Consider the following 23358-nt stretch of genomic DNA (forward strand, 5'->3'; position numbering starts at 1 on the left):
TCAAAGGCACTTGAACAACATCAAGAAGTCCCCATCTCAAGAAAAGAACGAATATAATCCTCTGTGTGTGTGTAGGGGGTGCAGCTCAATAGGAGGACACTTGTGAGGCTTTGGGTTGGAGAGAAAGGACAGTATTCATCTAGGTGAAACTTTAACGAACATTTTAAATGCAGAGTGACAGTAGGTAAGCCATCACTATAAAAACTGAGAGCAAGATAAAAAACACAGAGAGGAACTCTGAATGAAAGAACCATAGAAAATTATTAAAGGAAATAAAAGTGTTTGGGAGCCACGTCTTCAAAGAACATACTTTATCAAGAATAAAGTTGACAGCTTAGGAATGTGGCTCGGTTACTATTGTACCTGTCTAGCATTCAGGATGCCTGAGGTTCCAACCTCGGCACTACATAAAAGCAGACATGGTGACACACGCCTGCAATCTCAGCACTGAAGAGATAGAGAAAAGAGGATCAAGAGTTCCAAGTCATTGTTGGCTACATGGTACATCTGAGGCTAGCCAAGGCTACATGAGTCTCAAGAAGAACTGGAGCGGATTGATAATCAAAAGGCCCTGATAGTATTCTAAAACAGCCATTTGGCTGGCCACATACACAACAGTTCTCGCCCACATAAAGTCAAAGTGCGGCTTTCGTCTCTGCAGTTCTGTATTTCCTTAAACCTGTTTAACTGTTGTCAGATCAGCTTTCCACTGAGTCATGAGCACCCCGAGTGTCTAGGGAAGGAGCAGATCTTGCTCAATCGTTCTCTCAGCCTGGGTTCCAGGCATAGGAGTGGCAACAGAGGCAATGATGCTTCAAGAGCTCTTAAAGCATCTTACATTTGAAATCTTCACTCAGAGAGAGATAAGCCACGGTGCTCCTGCAAGAATACCATGCCAGAATGCTGTCAGTTCTGGACAAAATCATCTTTGGTTTCCTACTAGTAGCATGAGCTTGCCATTACATACAACCTGAATATAATCATTTGAATGTCTTCCTAATTCCAAAGCTAAGAGATGAGCATTCAACAGATCTTCCAGAGCCCTTTATAGCGCTACGGGGCTAGGATTCTGTGAGTCAGAGACTGGAATTTTAAATGCATCCTGGCAACATTTATTGACTACCTACTCCAGTGCGGATCACCACAGGGGGCTACAGACACAGGAGATAACCCCTGAGCCTGAAAGTGCTTGAAGCTCTATGGAACAAAAGAGGAGTGTAAACCCAGTAGAAGCAGAGAATACCCAAACTGGGTGTGGTAACACAGATCTGGGTGCCAATCCTCAGTGGGTGGAAGGAAGCAAGGAACAGGAGCTCCAGGTTATCTTTAGCTACACAGGAAAGTCAAAGCCACCCCGAGCTACGTGAGACCCTAGCTCAAAAAAAACAAAATCAAAATAAGAATTCAGAAGTGTAAGGCATGTCACGTGATTATTAGGTACAATGAGAGGAGATACAGTTAAAGGGATTTGAAAAAGGAGGAAATATTGGATGCGCTAGAACTGAGATAATTACTATGCAATATTATAAATCCTTTTTATAGTTTATTCAATTCAGTGACTTCTCTTCTAATATGCACATCAAAGAGCACCCATGGGGACCAATCTGACAAAAATTGGTCTGACAGCGCCTTGATACAATTTCCTCCACATACAGCACGCAGAGAGCATAAACACCAAGCATAGCAGCGCACAGTTCTGTGGAGGGGTCAAGGGTCATACAGCCCTGCTTGCCACATAAAATGTTTGGGGACTTTGATCCACTAGAAATCTGGTCGCAGAGTTAAAAGAGAACCCTAACAAGTTCACTCCAGAAGACAATGTGTTTGGTCCTTTCCCAAAGGCTACACTTCCTCAGGACACCGAGTTAAACCAAATGTCACAAAAGCTTTTGAGTAGCTGGACAGTTCACAGATTGTCACAGTTATTGTGCTATAATGTTCCAACATAAGGATTCGAGCAGAAAGGCATAAATCTCATTCGTTGCATTGAAAGCTGAAACTGGCACCCCCCCACACACACACTTTCTAAATACCTCAGACCCAGAATTAATCAGAAAATACTTTGCCTTTAAGCGTTTCGCAATTTTCACTCCACTTTTAACTTTATATAGATTTACCACAAAGACAAGTACCTATTGGTAATCTGCACTCCCCTTTGGTGCCTTCAGGGCCCTTTCAGACAGACAGTTAGGTAGAATCTCAGACAGAGCTACCGGAGGATTAACAACTTCGTACAGACTGTCCACTCTGAGACAGCAATCTTGAGGGACAACCACCTAACTTCTAACGATTGGGTGCTAACTGCTCCCAAGCAAAAGGTCTTTTAGGTCATTTTATGGATCCAGCATCCAACCTGTCCACTGAAAATTGCAGATCACTTTGAAGACTCGAGATTTGGAAAGGCAAAAATCTCAAAACGCAAGGCTGGCACTTGCACTTGCACAATTTTCATGAAGGGGGCACCCACAGGACTGACCAGGCTGCTCAAGCCATCTGGCTGACCCGTGGTTATGCCAAACACAGCCCTAAATCTGCTCACGATTTTTTCCTAAGCACCTGCTGCCAACAGGACCGGGTTGATAAAAAGCACATCCAGATGCGTAGCGAGATTTGAACTATCTTCCTGGGAGGCAAAAATGTAACAGCCAGATGATATGGAACCTAGGCTTACTGATAATTTGAGAATGAAAACAGACAGCAATCTGTGTATCCAAATATGCTCTCCTAGGGCTTCTTGGTCATTTGGCTAAGATCAAGTGTAGTGTCAAATGCTATCATCACTTGCCTGAAAATAGGGACTAAATCATTGATCTAGTTTCCTTAGGTCTCATCACATCTTAATACTAACATTAGAGTCTTAACTGTGTCCTCCAAATCCTACCCTCTGCTATTTGACTCAGAATAAATTATTGACTAGTCAACAAGAAGAAAAAACTCTATTCTTCACAGTTATGTTGCTGTGCCTTGTACAGCCTACCATTGGATAGGCACAAGGCAACCACCACTTTGATTATCTATTTGCCTGCATATGTGATACAGATAGGCCAGGTATACACGTACACACACACACACACACACACACACACACACACACACACAAACACACACACCAGACTCCGCCTTACTTATTAAAAGCATTCATCACATGAAAGCATTCATTGCTGGAGTCCTCTCCTCTTTGATCAGATTTACACTTCCCCATTCCACTCCTAAGCTAACACATTTACTTCCTTCTTCCCTCCCTCCCCCAGCCTTTACTTTTGAAATATTTACTCTTTCAGACAGACAGCTGGAACTCGGGGCAGTTTTACAAACAACTTCACTCTTCATGGCAAGGAAAAAAAAAAAAACCAACAACAACCCAAGGAATAATTTCGAAACGGGAATCATCTCAGAAGAAAACTTATCACGCCTCTGTTGAACAGTAATTTAGCTAATTAGACGCTTCATCCCATGGGCAGTTTTCTTCAGAGGCCTTCAGGGGCCTAAGTGGAACAGATCCAAGTCACAGTCTCTTTAAGCCTTCCAGGTACAGAAAAAAAAAAAAAAAAAGGCCAAAAAAGCCACAGCTCTAAACCCCATGTTTCTCTGACCAAAGCAGAGATTTTCTGGACCCAGAACTACCAACTCAGCCATAGCCTGGAAACAAGTCTCATCTCTGTCATGAGAAATTCCAATCATAAGCATCTAATGGCAGAGATAGATGGAACCAAAGGAACAAAAAAGACAGAAACTGACATCAGAATTCAATGTGTGCTTCCATCAAGAAGAAAAGCAGAAACGAAGCAGGAGAAACATGGAAAGTGGGAGTTGAAGGAAAGCAAACTGTTTTGTGTTATGCATAACCCTGCCTGGCTGGCTGCACATGCTCACTTTTACCACACGGAAGCACATGGTGCATGTACACACACACACACACACACACACACTGAGCCATAAAACTCAGAATGAAAAGAGGTAAGAAGCCTTCCTTCAGCAACCTGCCTAACTTCACAGAAGACGTCCACAAAGTCAGAGGCAATAACAACAAAAGGACCTTTAGCTAAGAGTTCATTTGATCTTATTTTACCAGCGCTGTTATAGAGCATTGTAACACTGTTCCCACTGCTGTTCCTCAAGCCAGCCACAACCATCGAAAGTCTAGCAAAGTAGCCCCCAAATCACTCTGAGATGCACAGAAAAGCCTGGAGCCCTTAGAGAAAGGCAAAAGTGAGTCCCAGGGGGCTGCAGCTCCATTTGGTTGAGGAGAACCCCCTGGCATCTGCCAACCACACCCCAGGATGAGAAATCTGTTTCCAGGTCACCCATGGCAGGCTCACATCAGGTGTGGCCTCAGTAGACACACATACACCTCTTGTTTCCTCAAGGTCCTCCTTAATACAGTAATCCCAAAACAATTAGCACTGCTCCCATCCCTGGAGCCTGGAATCATTCTCTGCGTATGCAGCAATCATGCCACAGTACACAGTACACTAGACTCCAACTGGCCACCTCCCTGAAGCAGTGACCTACACAGACTTCAAACAGTATCTCTAGTACTAGGTACCACATTGCATAAAAAAGTAACCCCAAAGCTAGCATCAGGCTTACACAGAACATTTATAATTTTTTTTTATACTCAGTGTTTTTTTTTTCCTTTTGAGACAGGGTTTCTCTATGTAGCCTTGGGATGCTGAGTGATTTTGGAAAGAAAGAACAACTCACATTTCAAAAGCACCTATATGGCGTTCCCACAGCTCCCTTGTGGTACAGCTGATGCTGGGACCAATCTTCAGGTTCTCAAGTCAGTTTGGTTTTCAAATGAACAGCTAGGTAAGAAGTAGGGCTTACAGAAATAGTACCCTGAATAGCAGATATTGGTGATGGGTGTTATAATAATAAGGGTTACTCCCAGACTTGGGAAGGGTAGAAAAGAAGTCATTTATCATTAAGTTACTGTCAGTGAAAGGACGTGAATTTTTATGACAAACTTTGTCAGGAATATCCCCACATCAGGACTATGAAATTGATATTAAAATTCTTGGCCTTTTTAGGAAGTACATATTCTACTATAACCACAAAGTAGTGAATTCAATTAAACACAACCTATAGATATCGTTCAACAGAAGAGTAAAATCATGCAAGAACCACCACAAATGCCCAGGAAGTACTGTATCATTCCTTGAACCCAAATTAACCATAATCAGACAATTGTGTTCAATGAAAACTCACTCGAAGGCAAAGAAGAGTGTACATGTCCCCAGGATGAGGAAGAGGGTCAAGTAGAAGATGCCCTTTTGCCGGGCCATCATGACGCGGCCATCACAGCAGAAGGTGTTCCTGCCTGGGAGTTTCTCCCATTTCCGTGTCACCTTCTTTCTTACCACCATCACAGACATGATTACAGTTCCTGGTCCAAGATGGGCTTTGTGACTACTCGAGAGAAGATGCAGAGGCTGAGGTCAGCTTTAAAATCAGGTCGTCTACTAGTGTTGCCACTGGGTCAAACATTATCAAGAGCCCTAAAAAAGAGAAAGGGATAAGGTGTTGAGACAAGAGTGACAAAATACAACTGAACCCTCATTTCCCAAAGACAGAAAGATGAGCACTGCTTGAAAGAGTGGGAAAGTTTGAAAATTTTATTTCTGATCTGTTTGGTCTCTAAGGAGGAAAACAAACAAACAAACAAACAAACAAACAAACCAGTTCTCCAGAGGAGGAGGGACTGATATTTCTTAATCAATCCTGTTTCTAAACCCATGCTGGTGATTTTGATGAGCTATGATGATATGAGTCTTGGAAATAAGTAGGAATTCTGGAAGTAGCCACCCTTTGTACTTTCTACTATACCACCATGTTCTTTAGTCACCTAAAGAAAGATATCTGTAAAAATAATTTTTGTTGTTGTTGTTGTCCTTTGTCCCTAAGTAGCCCTTTCCATACCTCCTCTACCTCTCCTTCTTTCTTTAATATTCAAATATTACTCACAGGAGGGAACAAGTAACCCTCTGGCTGGGGTAAGCTGTTCAGGGCATTCTGGAAGCATACACACATTGTATTTCCACAAAACAGATTTCCCCTAATCAACCCTCCTGGAACTTCTGGAGTCCGAAATGAAATCTTCTGGCTGGTCTAGTTTAACATTTGTGAGCCCACGTCATATTGTAGATAAAAAGGCTTCCTTAAACAGGAGAGATCCTGGGATGGTTGGCAACTGATGCTGGGGTTGGGGGTGGCTGAGGGCGGTGGCAGCAGCTAAGAAAAGTCCCTTGGGGGCTTTCTAGGACATTTCACCAGTATCACAGCTCCATTCAGCATCGTGGATTTCTGGGCCTCGCCTTTCCCAGCCACTGTCATCCTTCTCTTCTCTCAGGTGCTGGGCTGTGTCCTCTACTTACTGGCACCACATGCCCCATGCTGGCAAGAATGAGGCGGAAGCCTGCAGCCCGATGAGCAAGAAACCAGCCAGAGAGCATTCCCGAGCTAGAGAGGGCAAAGGTCCAAAAGGGGACTAAGAGCCTAGCAACAAGATGGAAAGGTGTAAGGCTTGGGAAAGGGGAGGGGGCCCCAGAGGTGCAAAGATCACTTCCTTTGTGTAAAACTAACCTGGAAAACAATCTCCCCCCTCCCCCCGCCTCCATAAACTGACCCAGCAGAAGAACACAGACTAGGAAGGGGGACCCAACCTGGGAGAAGGAAAATTAAAATCCGTCAGAAAGCAGCGACCGGGTTCAGCAGCTTAGCGCCAGAAGCCAGGGCTGTGCAGCGGGCTCGTCCTCAGGAGGCCCGCCCTGCCTCCGCCACGCAGCCGACCACCGCCCCAGGCTGGCTGGGACGCGCGCCACATCCACACGCACCCGCGTCCACACGCTCGTACACACTCACACACGCCCCGCCACGTGTAGTCACCCCCGGCCAGGGGCTCCGTGGCTGGCGAGCTGAGCAGGGCGGTGCCAACGTCCCTGGGTCCCGGCGGAGCTGAAGGGGGATGCAGCCCTCCAGAGAGCCGAGCCCCGGAGACCCCCACCCCCACCCCTTGTTACCTGAACAAGGGACACTGAACTCGGCCAGACTGAGGGCAGAAAGTGCACTGTCCCGGGGGATCTCGTCAGCAGCCAAAGGTGGTAGCGACTTCTCCCTGACAGGGAGGGTGCCTCCTCCTGACAAGGGGCCCCAATGGTCGGGGCCCTAAACCAGCTGTGGCAACCGCCCACCGCTGGCGGAATGGAACGCTCCTCACGTCACCAGGTCGCTCCAGTAGTTGCTCGTCCTCCATTGGCTAAACGATCACAATGTCTCCATCCCGCCCCCAACGCGCACTACCATTGGCTACCTCGAACGTCACTCCAGAATCCCTCCGCCCATTCCCCCCACCCATCTCCTTGCTACAAGCCCACCTGCCAAGCTCCAGCCAGCTTCTCTCTGGGGTCTGAGCACCAGGACTTGAAGTGTTCTCGTCTATTAATATAGTTACGCAAAAGCGGAGGCGTAAGGTGGTGTGGACCGGACAAGGGAGGAGCCAAGAGCAGCCTCCCCACAAACACACCGATGCTGAAGCAACACTAGCTCACAAATCCGGACTCTAACCCTGAATTCCGTCTGCCCCTGGGCCTCTCCACTGCCGTTTGCCTTTAAATCGACCAAGGTCTGTTCGTGGGCATCTTAACGTTACATTCTCTGCCGCCAAAGTCCCATTCAGAAGCTTCGGACTCCCACGGAATCTCGAGGGCTTTCAGAACAGAAAAAGTATGAAAGGAGATAACCATATCTGAGAATGTCATTTTATGATATTGAAAACAAGTAATTGACATTAAGGAAGTTGAAAGAATTCCACTGAGACAACATAAATATTTCCAGGTAGATAATGATGCAAAGATTGCCAAAAGGTAGTTAATTTCTATTTTCTATTAAAATTTGAGATCTTGTTGGGTGTGGTGAAGCAAAGGCAAGAAGATTTGAAGCCACCCTGGTCTGACATTTGAGTTCCATGCCAGCCAGGGCTACATAGTAAGATCCTGGTTCAAATGCACAAAACAAAAGAACTGGAGATATTATGATAACAAAGGGAGGGGCATCCAAGGCAGAATTTTCATACATCAACCAGATTGATTCTTTCCTTCTGATGCCTCCTGGCAGTTAGTTACTGTTACTGAGCCTCTGCTATCAACGGGTAGTAACACCATTTAGAAAATTGAGACTGGAGTGGGGGAAACAGTTGAGAATCACATTATATTATATTATATTATATTATATTATGTTATATTATATTATAGGGTGGATGTTACAAGGCACCAGATCTGTTTCCACCAGTATGACTGGTTCTTACCTTCCAAATAATATGAGGGATGTTTAAAAGTGACCTCTCCTTACCTACCACACTATGTTACCAACCCAGGTTTCCTAGAGCTTGACCAAAGTTTTCCTAGGGTTTCCAATAATAGTTGGAATTAGTTCAGAAGTGACTGCCAATGCTCTCCCAAAGGCAGCTTTGTGGTAGTTTTAATGAGAGTCCACATACATGATCAAGAATTATTATTCCTTTATAGTATTTTCCTCCCATATAATATTAAAACAAAATTCTATATAATGATTATTCTTGAAACATTTATGATATCTTCCCATCAAAAAATTTAAAGGAAGTAAAAACCATGACCCAACTGTCTTACAAGAGAAATGTGTTATAATTAATTTGTAGTTGAAAGTGTGTCTTCATAAAGCTCCCATTGTTCCTGAGTGCTCATGCTGACTGTAATCATCGGGTTATTTCTTTTGAAGCCTATGACCAGCATTATTGCCTCCAATTCCTGGAGGCTACCGGTATTAGTACACACTTGACATGGAAAGGACAGGAATTTCTCATGGCCCTATCAGCTCTCTGAATTCCAAAGCTCTCACAAATTCCATGTGCCTTCCATGAGACACCCTTAGGAATCACAGGCGCAGCCTGGCTGCCATTCTTGTGAGTGTAGAGCAATCAAAATGAAATGACCAAAGCAAAACATGCTTTGATCACCGCTCAGATGCAGGTGAAGCCTAGGAAGTTCTGGAATGAGCATAACAGGGCAATGCATTCCTGAGCTCTGCCCTTCCCTGGTCTGGGTCACATTCCCTCTGGGATTAAGTAGTTTTGTAAATCATGCTTGTTTTATTACAATTTGTTGCTAGTCTTGCTCACTACTGAAAGAAAATTCAAGAAATTTTATATGGATAAGCATTTCATAGCACATCTTCCTACACAATTAAATCATTTTACAAAATTCTTTAATTCTTAATAAAAAGTATAGACTGCGAGTTGGTTTTCCTTTCCTCTTTTCTTTTTCTTCCTTTTGCTACTTTCCACAAAATTCCCTACTTTATGCATCCAAATCCTTGTTAGGTCTTTTGAAGGGGAGGTACACTAGAAACACCACTAGCATCCAAGGAGCACTAGAAATACCACTAGAATCTAGGGGCAACCTTCCATTTTATAAGACAGCTCATGGCTTAGTGATGTATGTTCTGGCATGCTATTTTTTAAAGGATTTGTCTTCATGTTTATGGCATGCGTGTGCGTTTGTGCATGCATGTATAAGTGTAAGGTAATGTTGAATGGGTTAAGATCCCGAATGCCACTACTGGATCGGACACTGCCTGTCAATGTCATTCCAGAGACCATCCAGAATCACAGCCAAGAACAGACACATCAAATTAGACCCTAGGTCACATTTGACCTCATGATGGCTCTGTTTTTGTCTCTACCCTCAACACTCACACCCAACCCAACGCACACGTGCCTCTTCTCACCCCACTTGCCTGACTTACATTCCCCTCCCTACTCTCTGGCTATAAATAAATAAGAGTAAACAAAGCATGAATGTCCTGCCCACACAAGATGAACTACTGCTCCTAAGCAAGATCTGATTCTGTGGGACCTGGAATGATAGAAGGATGGGGTTCTGTAGAAAAAATATATAAGCCTTATTTATGACCAGGCAGAACTAGGTTCAAATTTGGGCTATTTAATATCTGAGGTAACTGTTGGTAAGCAATTTATGTATTCTGTGCTTATTTTCTCATATGTAAAACAAAGCTACTACAGATAACCCTCCATATCACACAACTATAGATTTTTAAAGTTTCAGAAAAAATTAATACCTCTACTGAACGTGTGGAAACTTTTTCTTGTCCTAGTCTCAAACAGTTCAGAATAACATCATTTATATGCATCTACAGTGCAGTCAGTATCATAAGTAACCTGGATTTTAAATACTTGGGAGTACTGCAAAGGCTATATCCAAGCACTACTCCATTCTCCACGAGATAGTTGAGCATCCGTGCACTTTCAGATTCATGGACATCCTAAGGACCAAATCACCTTTGGATAAGGAGGAACAACTGTGTCTACTTCATAGAATTATAAAGGGTATTAGAGGTTCTGTGTTCTAAATGTTCGACGTATAGGAGAAACACAATCCATCTCAAGTGTCACGGTCATGCATGTGCAACCTGCCATCTCCTCACCCTCTTCTTTTAGTCATTTTGCTGAATAGGAGCAAAATGACTAAATTGAGATTGAAGAATGAGACCTGTACGTGGAACATGGTCTTCTAGCTGGGCTGCCCTGTCTGGCCTCAGTTGGAGAGGAAGCACCTAGCCTCACAAAGACTTGAAATGCCAGGCTCAGAGGATACCCAGGGGACTCCCCCTCCCCTCATCTGCTCAGAGGAGAAAAGGAGGGGGGATGAGGGAAGGGTTGTAGGAGCGGGTGACTGGGAGGGGATTAGTGAGCGGGATGTAAAGTGAACAAGTAAAAAAAATTAATTAAATTTTTAAAAAGGTTCAGACAAAGCCTATGGAACAACAACAAGTAAAAAAAAATCTCTAAAAATACTATTAAAAATAAAAGAGTGAGATTCACTCTTTACTTGTTAGTCTCCATGACATCCATGTGCTAACATGTTCTCTTACTCTCTACATTCACCACTGAATTTAATTCTTCTCTGACAGGCTGCTTGGTTTCCAAGTCCCTCACTTCACTCTAACTGGGTTAAGTTTGCCAAATAACCTTAGTCTAGTCAAACATTGTTCTTTAGCAGCATCTTCTCCATGAATCCTGAACACTGCTGTCATAGTCTCTATTTTAGCAGGTGAAAGAGAAATGGAAACTGCTTTCATTAAGCATCCTGCAGATTCACAGCACTACACTTAGCTCGTTGGCTCATCTCTGAGTGTAAGCAGCACCATTAAAAATGTCCACACATGAAAGCCAAACATACAAAGCAGCCAATAAAAACTGCCTAGGGTGTGCAAGAAAGTGTTCATCATAATGCAATTGAATGCCCATTTCAGAAACTGAACCTCACCCTGTGATTCTCCTTTGTTTCTGTTGGTATTTTTTCTTTTTGTCACAGGGTCTTTATGTGTGATCCAGGCTATACTTGAACTTTGGATTTTCTTGCTGCCTTAGCCCCTCAAATACCAGGATTATAGGACTACCCCACCATGCCCATCCTTCAAACCCGTGTTTTACCTCTGTCCCTGGTTGCTCATGCTGGTTCCTAATTTGTTTCCATCTCTGGATGGTGGCTTTCTGACTTTCCCTGGGACAGTTTTAGGTGCCATACTGGAACTTTCAACTCCCCCTAATAGTACTCCCTCATTAAACAGGAATCACAACAGCAAAATAGAGGTCATTTGTTTAGGAGCTTCTCTGAGCCAGGAATTGTTCTAGGCGTTTGATACAGATAAGGTTCCCAGATTAGGCTCTAAACTTGTCCAAGAGAGAGCAATTGATACTGACTTGGCACATCCCTGGTCTCTGACTCTGTCCAGCCCTCTCATTCCTGGAGCTGACCTCAAAACATTATGTAGCCCACAAATATAAACTGGTTTACTAGTCATTCATTGGGTATGTATTGATCACCAACAGTTTGCCAGCTTGTATTGAGCTCTATGGAAAAAGCCAAAGAAGTGTATGGCATGATCCCAGCCTCCAGGAAACTTAAAATATTCTAAGGGAGAAAAGACTAGCATCTGAGCAGTCATTAAAGATAAATACTAAAGAGTGCAGAGTCAAGTTCTCAACTACCCACTGCTGAGCCTCCAGTTAACGAAAGCTGGATTCAAAAGACGCTACTCTGAGCATTGGAGTATAGCTGGAGGATTAGAGCACTTGCCTACCAGTCATGTGGTCCTGGGTTCCATCCACAGCACTAAAAAAGAAAGTTTGGGGGTTGGAGAGATGGCTTAGCAGTTAAGAATGCATATTGTTTTTGTAGAGAACCCAAGTTTGGATCCCAGCACCCGAGGTTCACAACTGTCTATAATGCCATCTGGGGGCGGGGGGAGTCCAATGCCCTTAACCTCCACAGGCACCTACATACCAGGCCGTGTCTGCTTCTCCCACTCAGAGTAACCAGACCCATCAAGTTGAGCATCAACTGGACTGTAGGGAGGGAAGCTTAGCCGGTAGCTAGTAGGAGTGCAGGATCTTAGTGAATACATGGGCAAAGAGAAGAGTTTCAGCTTAATGGAGGGAAGGACTGGGTACTTATAGTCATGGGGATGTGGCCAGGGTCTTGAGGCAAGGTTACAATTGGCCAGGACAGGAGTGTTGGCAGTTGTTCCATCTGCATACTCAGGGGCTGTAGGGTGGGAAGGGGGGAACCTTATAAGGTCAAACAAGGCGTGAAGCCTGATAATTGTCAGTCTAATGAATTCTTACTGTGGTTGACAGTGGAGCAGCCAATTCCTGCCGTCCTCATTTGAAGTATCTGTGCTAGAAGCTCTTCTTGACCCTTCCTCCATAATCCTGGGCCACTACATTCCCACACCTACACTTATGCATGAGTTTACACATACTCTGTAAGTTGAAGGCTAGATTAGTTTACATGGTGAGCCTCTTCCTTCCTTCCTTCCTTCCTTCCTTCCTTCCTTCCTTCCTTCCTTCCTTCCTTCTTTTCTTTCTTTTTTCTTTTTTTCTTTTCGTTTCTTTTCTTCTCTTTCTTTCTTTCTTTCTTGCTTGCTTGCTTGCTTGCTTGCTTGCTTGCTTGCTTGCTTGCTTGCTTGCTTGCTTGCTTTCTTGCTTTCTTGCTTTCTTGCTTTCTTGCTTTCTTGCTTTCTTGCTTTCTTGCTTTCTTCCTTTATGCAGTTTACATCCAGCTCATTGCTCCCCCTGCCCCTGCTTCCAGGTCACACCCACCCACAAACCTTCTCCCCATCCCTCTCCCCTTCCACTCTGAGAGGGTATCTACCCCCCTCCCACACACATCAAGTCTCTGCAAGACTAGGCACATCCTCTCCCACTAAGGTCAGAAAAGGCAGTCCAGCTAAAAGAACATATCCCATGTACAGGACAGTCAATAACATTGTTTTTCCTTTCTTTTGAAAGAGAGAGAGAGAGAGAGAGAGAGAGAGAGAGAGAGAGAGAGAGAGAGAATCAGTGTTAAAGTTATTGAATAGAGTTGAAATTCTACAGCAGAAAGAAAAATGCACTTAATTTTTATTATAATTGTGTTATAATATTGTATGTGTATCCCGTGTATGTGCACACGTTTGTGCACATACGCATGCATACACATGCACGTAGGTCAGAGTTGGCACACATCAAGGTTAGAGGATAATTTGCAGGCATCAGCTCTCTTCTTTAATCAAGTGAGTCCCAAGTATGAAACACAGGATCCTGGCTTTGATGGCAAGTACTCCTTCCTCATGAGCCATCTCACCAGCCCCCTTAAATTGATTTTTTAAGTGATACATTTGTGATGGTTTTTATATGCTTGGCCCAGGAAGTGGCACTGTTGGGAGGTGTGGCCTGGCTGGAGTAGGTGTGGCCTTGTGGATGTGGCTTGTCCTAGCTGCCTGGGAGCCAGTATTCTGTTAGCAGCCTTCTGATGAAGATGTAGAACTCTCATCTCCTCCTGCGCCATGCCTGCATGGATGCTGCCCTGCTCCCACCTTGATGATGATGGACTGAATCTCTGAACCTGTAAGCCAGCCCCAATTAAATGTTGTCCTTTATAAGAGTTGCCTTGGTCATGGTGTCTGTTCACAGCAGTAAAATCCTAACTAAGATGACATTAAAACAAAATAGTTATAGATTTCAATGAAGTAAAATGCAGTGTCACAATACATATATACATGATATAAAAAATTAAAATTTTCCTCAAACATATGGTATTATTTTCAAAATATTTTCTTCCACCTTTAGAAATACACAGTTCATTGTTTCTTCTTTAATGTTGTGTGTGTGTGTTTGTGCATGGACCGCCACTGCACATGGAGGGTCACATGAGGTGATTTTCTCCTCGTAGGTTATCAGGTCTGTGTGGTCTGTATCTGCTGAGCATCTTGCTTGGCTTATTTGTTTATTTCTATTTATTAATTACATTTTTTATTGAGAGGCATATCTGTGAATCGTAGCACTTGTGTGGAGGTAAAAGGACAAGTTTCAAAAGTTGATTCTCTGCTTCCGAAGTGTGGGTCCAAGACTTGCAGTCAGTTTCTCAAACTTGGTGAGAGACACTTCAGCCACCTGAGCTACCTTGTGGACCATCATTATCCCTTCTATTCTTTTCATCCTCATCCTCCTCTTCCGCTTCCTCCTCTTTTTCTTTTCTTCTTCTTCTTCTTCTTCTTCTTCTTCTTCTTCTTCTTCTTCTTCTTCTTCTTCTTCTTCTTCTTCTTCTTCTTCTCCTTCTCCTTCTCCTTCTCCTTCTCCTTCTCCTTCTCCTTCTCCTTCTCCTTCTCCTTCTCCTTCTCCTTCTCCTTCTCCTTCTCCTTCTCCTTCTCCTTCTCCTTCTCCTTCTCCTTCTCCTTCTCCTTCTCCTTCTCCTTCTCCTCCTCCTCCTCCTCCTCCTCCTCCTCCTCCTCCTCCTCCTCCTCCTCCTTCTTCTTTATTTGAGACAAGATCTATTTATGAAGTCCTGGCTGTCCTGAAACTTGCTTTGTAGACCACGCTGGGCTTGAACTCAAAAGATCCACTTGGCTCTGCCTCCTGAGTGCTGGGATTAAAGACACCATTACTCCTTAATAAAGCATACTTTTACATGAACATATTTGAACCTTATTGTTATTTATCCAAATTAAAACAAAGCATGAGATTATTTACTCATGGATAGACTGATTTTCTCTTGTCTGCTATAACACACAGTACTTAAAACTCCTGGTCAATTAATTATGTCATGTATTAAAATATAATTAAAATTTTGTCACTGCATTTTTCAGACCTCCAATTATACTTACAGTTGTTGCTTTGGTGATATATGTGAAATTTTCTGTGTAGATCAATTGTCTTCTGCATATTTTCTTGTAATTTAAGAGAAGTCATCAACAAGGGACATTATTGCAGACAATAATTTCTTTTCTGTTTTTGTCAGTGTGGGACTCAGAGTCTAACAAATTGCCAAAATATATGTCTATTATCTCATAAGAAGTATGATAATTATACTCTTTAACTTTTTAAGGGCTGGAGAGATGGCTTAGAGGTTAAGAGCACTGACTGCTCTTCCGAAGGTTCTGAATTCAAATCCCAGCAACCACATGGTGGCTCACAACCATCTGTAATGAGATCGGATGCCCTCTTCTGGTGTGTCTGGAGACAGCTATGGTGTACTCATATATAATAAACACATACATCTTTTTTTTTTAATCAACTTTTTAAGCAATCACAGTCTTTTTATACTGGTGAACCTAAACTCAAACTTGCAGCTCTCCTGCTTCAGCCTCCTGAAAGCTAGAACTACAGACGTGAACACCTCACTGTATCAGAAACATGATTATATTATTTCCAATTGTAGCTGGGTACAAATTTGGTTTAAAATCCAAATCCTGCGGTTCTGTATAGCATACTGATATAAAAATAATATTTTTGCATATCTAATATATGCACATAGAACAAAATCTTAAAGTTATATAAGGATATACACTGAAAATCAGGCCTCCTTTATTTTTTTTTACCTCATTGTCAAAGTCTCCACTTTCTCCCTCTGAAAGAAACTACTGTTGGCAGTCTCGTGGTTGTTTGTTTGTTTGTTTGGGATGGGTAATTCCATATCGCTTTCGTTAGGCAACAAGGTTATTGCCTATTCCCTAGCAAGCTCTTAGTACCTGGCAATGCAAAAAAAAAAAAAAAAAAAAAAAAAGTAGCTTTTCAAGGCAAATCTTATGTTCTAGGTATTGGAATAGAATAGTGTCTGCCGGGCTGGCGAGATGGCTCAGTGGTTAAGAGCGCCGACTGCTCTTCTGAAGGTCTCGAGTTCAAATCCCAGCAACCACGTGGTGGCTCACAACCATCTGTAATGAAACCTGATGCCTGCTTCTGGAGTATCTGAGGACAGCTACAGTGTACTTACATATAATTTAAAAAAAGAAAAAAAGAATAGTGTCTGCCTTTGATTTTTCTAGTTCTATCTTCAGAAAACATATTCTCAGAATAGGTCCCAAGATATTTGATTTGTCTTAACCACTTCTATCTGGACAAAACACTAATTAATGGACAGACTTATCGTGAATATATAGTGGCCAGTACACCTCACAGATCCAGAGTTGAGTATGTACTTACTGTGTACTTGGAAAAGTAGATGCTTTGGGGGGTCTGTCGAACAAGGAGGGAGGTGTGATTTTTGTTCAAGTTGGAATCAGTGAGAAACTGTTCGCTATGTTCTTAAGCAGCTAGAGAACATTTCATCAAGGAGACGCCATGTAAATGACAGAAGGTCAGCTCCTGGATCAGTGATGCTCCGAAGGCATTCCAACAAGATTCGTGGACTAGGGGAAATCCTGGATTGGAGATCTGGGATAAAAGAAAGAAGGCAGTATTATCCAATGTTTATTTATGAAGAGCAGAAGGATAAAATTAGAGTGGCAGTGCTCAGCCATGCTGGGAGTGTGTGTCAATATGGGCTGAACCACCCGTTGCATTTGTGGATAATGAGGCCTTATGTAAACCTCTGTGGAGAGAGGTCAACCTCCCTACATTTACTATGCCTCCTACATTCCTAGCCCTGTCACGGGAACTATCATTCACGTCTGAGTTCCTCTCAAACAGAGGAACTGAAGGATGAATTATGGGGAACAATAGCAAGTTTTCTACATTATATCCATCTCACAGGTTGACCCTATTTATAAGCCCTTCTTGTTGTTTTCCCTGGTCTTCTGAGACAGGGTCTTGCTCTATCAAGACCTCCCTCCAATTTACAATCCTCCCTCGGTTTCCTCAGTATTGGGATTACAGGCGTATCCTTCCATAGAAGCTTTTTAAATTAGTATTTTAAATGTTTATCAAAATATATCCCTAAAGGTGCAATCATGGCATTCATACAATGTACTAACCAAACCAGTTGTGTAATTGGACTTAAAGCCCAATCAACAAGAGGAATACCATGCCTACTACAGGAAATTTAGCCAACTACCCAGCACTAGTGAGGTCCTGGATCTTAGAGGACAATCTGCTAGTGCCACTTAACTAAACAACTGCAGTTCTAACTGCATCCCAGCTACTTACTCTGATACCCACAGATAAGTGTAGCTCTCGCTTCACATCAAGGAAGCATCTCACTGAAGCACAGAGAAAGCTTTACAGGAAACCACAACTGGTCAAAATGCAGAGAACAACTGACTCTGGCGTTTCTGTCCATAACACAATTCCCATACCTAAGGCTCAAGGAACATTGTAAGAGCCAGAGAGCCAGAAAATCTCCTGTGAGATTGTATCTCCTAAAAATGACTGGGAAGTTTCACCCATGATACCTTAACAATATGGCTGCCTAAACAAGACATGAACAACAGCATAACAGACATATTAACAAATAAGGGGGAGGAATCTCATAGCGGCTCAGTCCTAGACAAAAAAACTAACTAACTAACTAACTAACTAACTCAAAAACAAAAACAAACTGTAAGCAGCTAAGGACTGGCAAGAGAGGGAGGATTAGTCTTCTCCAGGGATGAACCCTCTAATTGGTTATCCAATATCAAGTGGTCAGCCCTGAACTCACAAACATACAAACAACACTAACTGGACTCAGCAGGTTGTATTTACAGATTTATGCCCATAGGAAACAATAATTAAAGAAAAAGTAGTCATGAATTTGAAAGGGGATGCCCAAGTCGGGATGACATGGGAAAATGTAGGAAGACTAAGGGAGAAATGACATAATTCTATATTTTAAAAATTGCAGACAAGAAAATATTTCTAGATTACAGAAAATGTAGATAATACAATAAATATCCTTGTGTGAAAAAACTTCATAGTAAAAAATTATCAAAGCACTGCATTAGTGTACAGAAAGATTAAATAGTGCCAAAAGATTTCGAATAAAAAGCACTATCTCGCCGGGCATGGTGGCGCACGCCTTTAATCCCAGCACTTGGGAGGCAGAGGCAGGCGGATTTCTGAGTTCGAGGCCAGACTGGTCTACAAAGTGAGTTCCAGGACAGCCAGGGCTACACAGAGAAACCCTGTCTCGAAAAACTGGAAAAAAAAAAAAAAAGAGTCAAGAGGCTGTTTTAGCACCTCCTGCTGCCAGCTTCAGGGTGACACCCCAGCCCTCACCTCTGTAAGTCACTCTGTTATGTAGAAATCAGGATAGGAAAAAAAAAAGCACTATCTCCCACTCTGTTCCTCCATAAATGTAGTCTCTTTAAGGGTCACCACAACTGTTTTTAATACAGGGCTTAATGTAGCCCAGGGTGGCCATGTACTTGAGGAGAACCTTGAATTCCTGATCCTCCTCCCTCTACCTCTGAAGTGGTGACTTTAGGCTTCGGCCATCTCAGCAGGATTTCTGCAGTACAGGAGATTGAGTCCAGGGACTCTTGCACAGAAGACAGGCTCTCTAGCAACTGAGTTTTACCCTCAGCCCTGCGTCACCATTTTTAAGTGTTTCTCACTTGGGTTTTTCTAATGGTTCCTGCCATAGCCATTACTTTGTGCTATAATATGAATATGGCTTCCCCCCACCCCACCCCAACTTTCATGTATTGGAAGCTTTGTCCTCGGTGTGGTGGTGTTGGAGCTGATGTTGTAGAGCCTTTAAGAGGCGATTAAGTCATTTGTGCCATACCCCTTGGGAGAGATTAATGTAGTTCTCAGCGGACTCTAGTTAGTTCCTATGAGAGCAGTCGGTTATGAAGAGTGAGGCTGGTCCCCGAATCTCTCTGGCGTCCTATCTTTCCATTTTTTGCCTCTCACTTAACACTCCCACTGTGCTCCACATGGTACATTATGATACAGCTAGAAGGTGCTCAACAGAACCCAGCAGATACTGACTCCATGATCCTGATTCTCTGGAGCTATGAGCCAAATCCAATTCATTTCTGTATAAAGAACACAGCCTCTGGTGTTGAGTTATAGCAATGGGGACTAATACATCCCATTTTTCATTAATTTAACTAACCACGCAGTTTTAAGCACTGGGTTTCTTTGCTAAGGTTACCATAACAAAATACCACAGATTTAAATATTACAAATTTGTTTTTTCAGTGTAAGAAGCTGCAGGCCAAAATTGAAGTGTTAGCAGGGTTGGCTTTTCTCAGTCCAAAGGATCAAAACTGTCCTGACGTCTGTCCTTAGCTTGTACATGGCTGTTCTCTTCCCATCTATTCACATGTTTGTCCTAGGAAGTTTGGACTTCTTTGGTATTTATCCACCTCTATTTGTTTGTTTGTTTGTTTGTTTGTTTATGTTCATTCTCAGATAAAGCCTCACTATGTAACCTGACTCAGGCTGGCCTCAAACTCATGGAAATTCTTCTGCTTGACATTCTCAAGTGCCACCGCTCCTAGGTATCTTTCTCTTCTTTTGAGGACAGCCGCTACATTAAACTAAATGCATATCAATGGCTTCATTTTCACTCACTCACTTCAGAAAAGGAATCTTTACTTACATCTTAAGGTACTAGAGGTTCAACTTATGCATTTGGGGAGATACAAGTTAGCTCGAAACAAGCACCTACTGAGTAATAGTCATAGTTCCATGCACTGTGAATGGACTACTGAACAAAGCATGAAAATCTTGGCTCAATACAGATCTAGTGAGAAAACAAAGCAGTAAGAAAAGTAGATAGCTGTGTAGTGTCTCAGTCACTGTTCAATTGCTGTGAAGAGATACCAGGGTCAAGGCAACTCTTATAAAAGGGAGCTTTTAACTGGAGACTTGTTTACAGTTTCAGAAACTTAGCTCACTTCTAAAATGGCAAGGAGCATGGCAGTATGTGGACAGGCAGTGGACCAGTGCCTGAGACCCTTACATCATGATGCACAGGTAGAGAGAGAACCTGAGCTTTGTGTTTTCGAGAGAACTCAAAGCCTGCCTCCAGTGACACAGTTCCCCCAGCAAGCTACTCCTCCTAATCTTTCTAAGCCTATCAAATAGTTCCACACGCTGGTCGTTAAATGTTCAACTATATCATCCAATGGGGGCTATTCGTATTCAAACCACCACAAATATGTAATACAAAAAACATATGAGACACATCAAAATAGAGTAAATGAGACAAGGCCTCAGCGTCCTGCTCTTCTAGTGGTCCCAAGTTCGAATCCCATCACCAGCAATTCACAACTGAGTGTAACTCCAGCTCTAGCGGATGCAAGCACCTCTTCTGGCGTCTGTGGACACACACACACACACACAGAGAGAGAGAGAGAGAGAGAGAGAGAGAGAGAGAGAGAGAGAGAGAGAGAGAGAGAGAGAGAGAAAGAATTTAAAATATTTTTCAAAAACAGTAAATGTTATGCTATGGAGAAAAAAAATCAGAGGGAGGAGATAGAGTATTCAGGCAATGGGCTGCAATTTCAAATACAGTGGTCAGGAAAAACCCTGAGAAGCAGGCATTTTAATAAGCACCTGAGGACTTGCAAACTTTATATGCCCCAATATAGGGGAATGCCAGGGCCAAAAGAATGGGAATGGGTGGGTAGGGAAGTGGGGGGCGCTATGGGGGACTTTTGGGATAGCATTGGAAATGTAATTGAGGAAAATATGTAATAAAAATATTAAAAATCAAAAAAAAAAAATAAGCACCTGAGGAGATGATAGAGTGAGTACAAGGATATCCGGAGAAAGAGAATTCTTGCAGAAAGCATAGCTGATGACAATGTCCTAAAGTGGAAAAGCTTAGCTCATCAAGAAACAGCAAAAGGGCCATTGGACTGTTGAGAAACTAGCAAGAGGACCAGCAGGATTGGCAGGGATGGGACCGATGAGGCGGACTATTGTGTGAAGCTTAGGTAGCCATTGTAATGACACGGTCTTTTGTTCTGATGAGCCGTGATGACAGAGTTTAAGTTTTAAGTCTTAATAGAATCTTTCCAGCTGCTGTGTTAACAATGGACTAAAAGGGGGCAAAGGTAGAAGCAGAGAAACCAGTGACCAGAATATTACAAGAATCCATTTTCTCTAAATCATTTCTTAGTTTGCCAACTGTTTTCAGCATCTATTGCTTCCCACTGTGATAGATGGGGGGGGGGTAGCTCACTTACATCACAGCACCGCTTTCTCTTTCCCTAATACATTATTATTTCTAAAATTCTTCTCTTTAGTTCCCTCTACAACAGAAAACAGATAATAATGTGCATCTTTTTTTTTGTTTTGTTTGTTGTTGTTGTTTTGTTTTGTGCCTTTATAAACCTATAGGTAATATCTCGAGATTTCACACTTTTTTTTTTTTTTTTTTTTTTGTTTTGTTTTGTTTTGTTTTTCGAGATAGGGTTTCTCTGTATCGCCCTGGCTGTCCTGGAACTCACTCTGTAGACCAGGCTGGCCTTGAACTCAGAAATCCGCCTGCCTCTGCTTCCCAAGTGCTGGGATTAAAGGTGTGCACCACCACGCTCAGCTTTCACACTTCTTTTTATATATATATATATATATATATATATATATATATATATATATATATATATATATTTTTAACAATTTATTTTATTAATATATGTAAGTACACTGTAGCTGTCTTCAGACACTCCAGAAGAGGGAGTCAGATCTTGTTGTGGATGGTTGTGAGCCACCATGTGGTTACTGGGATTTGAACTCTAGACCTTCGGAAGAGCAGTCGTGTGCTCTTACCCACTGAGCCATCTCACCAGCCCACTTTCACACTTCTTAAAATTAGAATGTTGGTGTCTTTATACTTTTTCTTCCTCCTGTAATCCTACTTTCTAGAGGCTTTTACATTTAATGTTGGATGTTATTCTGATGCTGCTATGTTAAAATGCTAAATTCTGTACCCTAAGATCTGGTTGCTTGGAGATGAGCAAATTCCCATGTACACCAGCTTTTGTTATGCAAACCTTATTCCCTAATTTAAAACTATTAGTTAAATAAAGGTGGCTACAGCCCATACTGGAAGGAATAGAGGTAGGCGGGGTTTCACTTGCTTGACTGGGAGATGCAGGTAGGCACCAACCAGGAGAAGAAGGAGAAAGGAGAGGGAGAGAGAAGGAGCATAGAAGAAGAAGGGAGAGGAGGAGGTCTCTTAGACATGATGAACCAGGAACACATGCCTTGAGTTAAAAGCACCCAACCCAGGACAGACTGCTGAAGCAGAAATAACCCAGGCAAGATTCAAAGAGCAAGTACTTGGGTCATATAGCTGGGAAGTAGACAGGCTAGTGATTAGAAAAATAGACTTAGGGCTAATTCCCCAGTAATTGTGCTAGAGCTTATTTTAAAAATACAAAGAACTCTGCCTTGACTATTGGGAAGCTGGCCAAGTCATATTAATTAGTAACTAATAGAGTTTATTAAACTCCAATTACAAAACTTGTTAGCAACAAAGGCTAAGTTTTCTGTGATTTCTTTTCTTTAGCTTGGATTTCAAATGATTGAAAACCAATAGAATAGCACTTCGTTTATTTTGATCGTGTAAATATTTCTCAGTATAAAACCAGAGACTGTGCCATGATTTCTTTGCAGTTCCAATAACACACCCTCCTCCGCCTTGCCTCAGTTACCTTTCAGCTTTTTTCATTGTGTTTGTTTCTAATTTTAAATGTACTTCAAGTGTTATTATTATTGTTGTTATTATTTGTATGCATGCATGTATATACGTATGATATGTGTGCTTTAATGTGGATACACTCATCACACAGCACATAGGTGGAGGCCAGAGGACAACTTTCTGTATTTAATTCTCTCCTGTGCTTACCTGCACAAAACCTAAACAAGGCCAAGCTGATCAAATTCCAACGTGAATAAAGAAAGAGTATTCAAGTCCCCAATAGCTAAGGAGCTATTAACAGTAGATGGTTATTCAGGAAGGGAGTGATTTTTCTTTGGGGATGTGATCACTTGTATCCACATGCTCCAGTGGGAAGCTCTATACTTATTTTTTTAAACATAATGTATATTGGGAGCCATTACATGGTAGCATAGAAATATTAAATCTTTAAAATCATATTAAT

At 42.4% G+C, this 23358-nt stretch overlaps 1 protein-coding gene across 2 annotated transcripts in view; it reads right to left on the bottom strand.

The window, feature by feature from the left end:
- Zdhhc9 (zDHHC palmitoyltransferase 9) overlaps positions 1 to 7426 on the bottom strand; it is a 36924-nt gene extending 29498 nt beyond the window's left edge. The window contains exons 1-2 of one of the 2 annotated variants that reach the window (XM_021153520.3): positions 7377 to 7426; positions 5212 to 5501 (exon numbers count right to left, since the gene is read on the bottom strand). In XM_021153520.3, coding sequence (XP_021009179.1) covers positions 5212 to 5378 — 167 coding nt within the window. In that variant the 5' untranslated portion in view covers positions 5379 to 5501; positions 7377 to 7426. Of the gene's footprint in view, positions 1 to 5211; positions 5502 to 7022; positions 7230 to 7376 lie in introns of those variants that run through there. The other variant, XM_021153519.2, reaches the window with a different exon arrangement.
- Between the last annotated feature and the right edge of the window lie 15932 nt (positions 7427 to 23358).

The sequence above is a fragment of the Mus caroli genome, unplaced genomic scaffold (genome assembly GCF_978045245.1).
Source record: "Mus caroli unplaced genomic scaffold, Mus_caroli_1 scaffold_5, whole genome shotgun sequence".
NCBI classification, from domain to species: domain Eukaryota; kingdom Metazoa; phylum Chordata; class Mammalia; order Rodentia; family Muridae; genus Mus; species Mus caroli.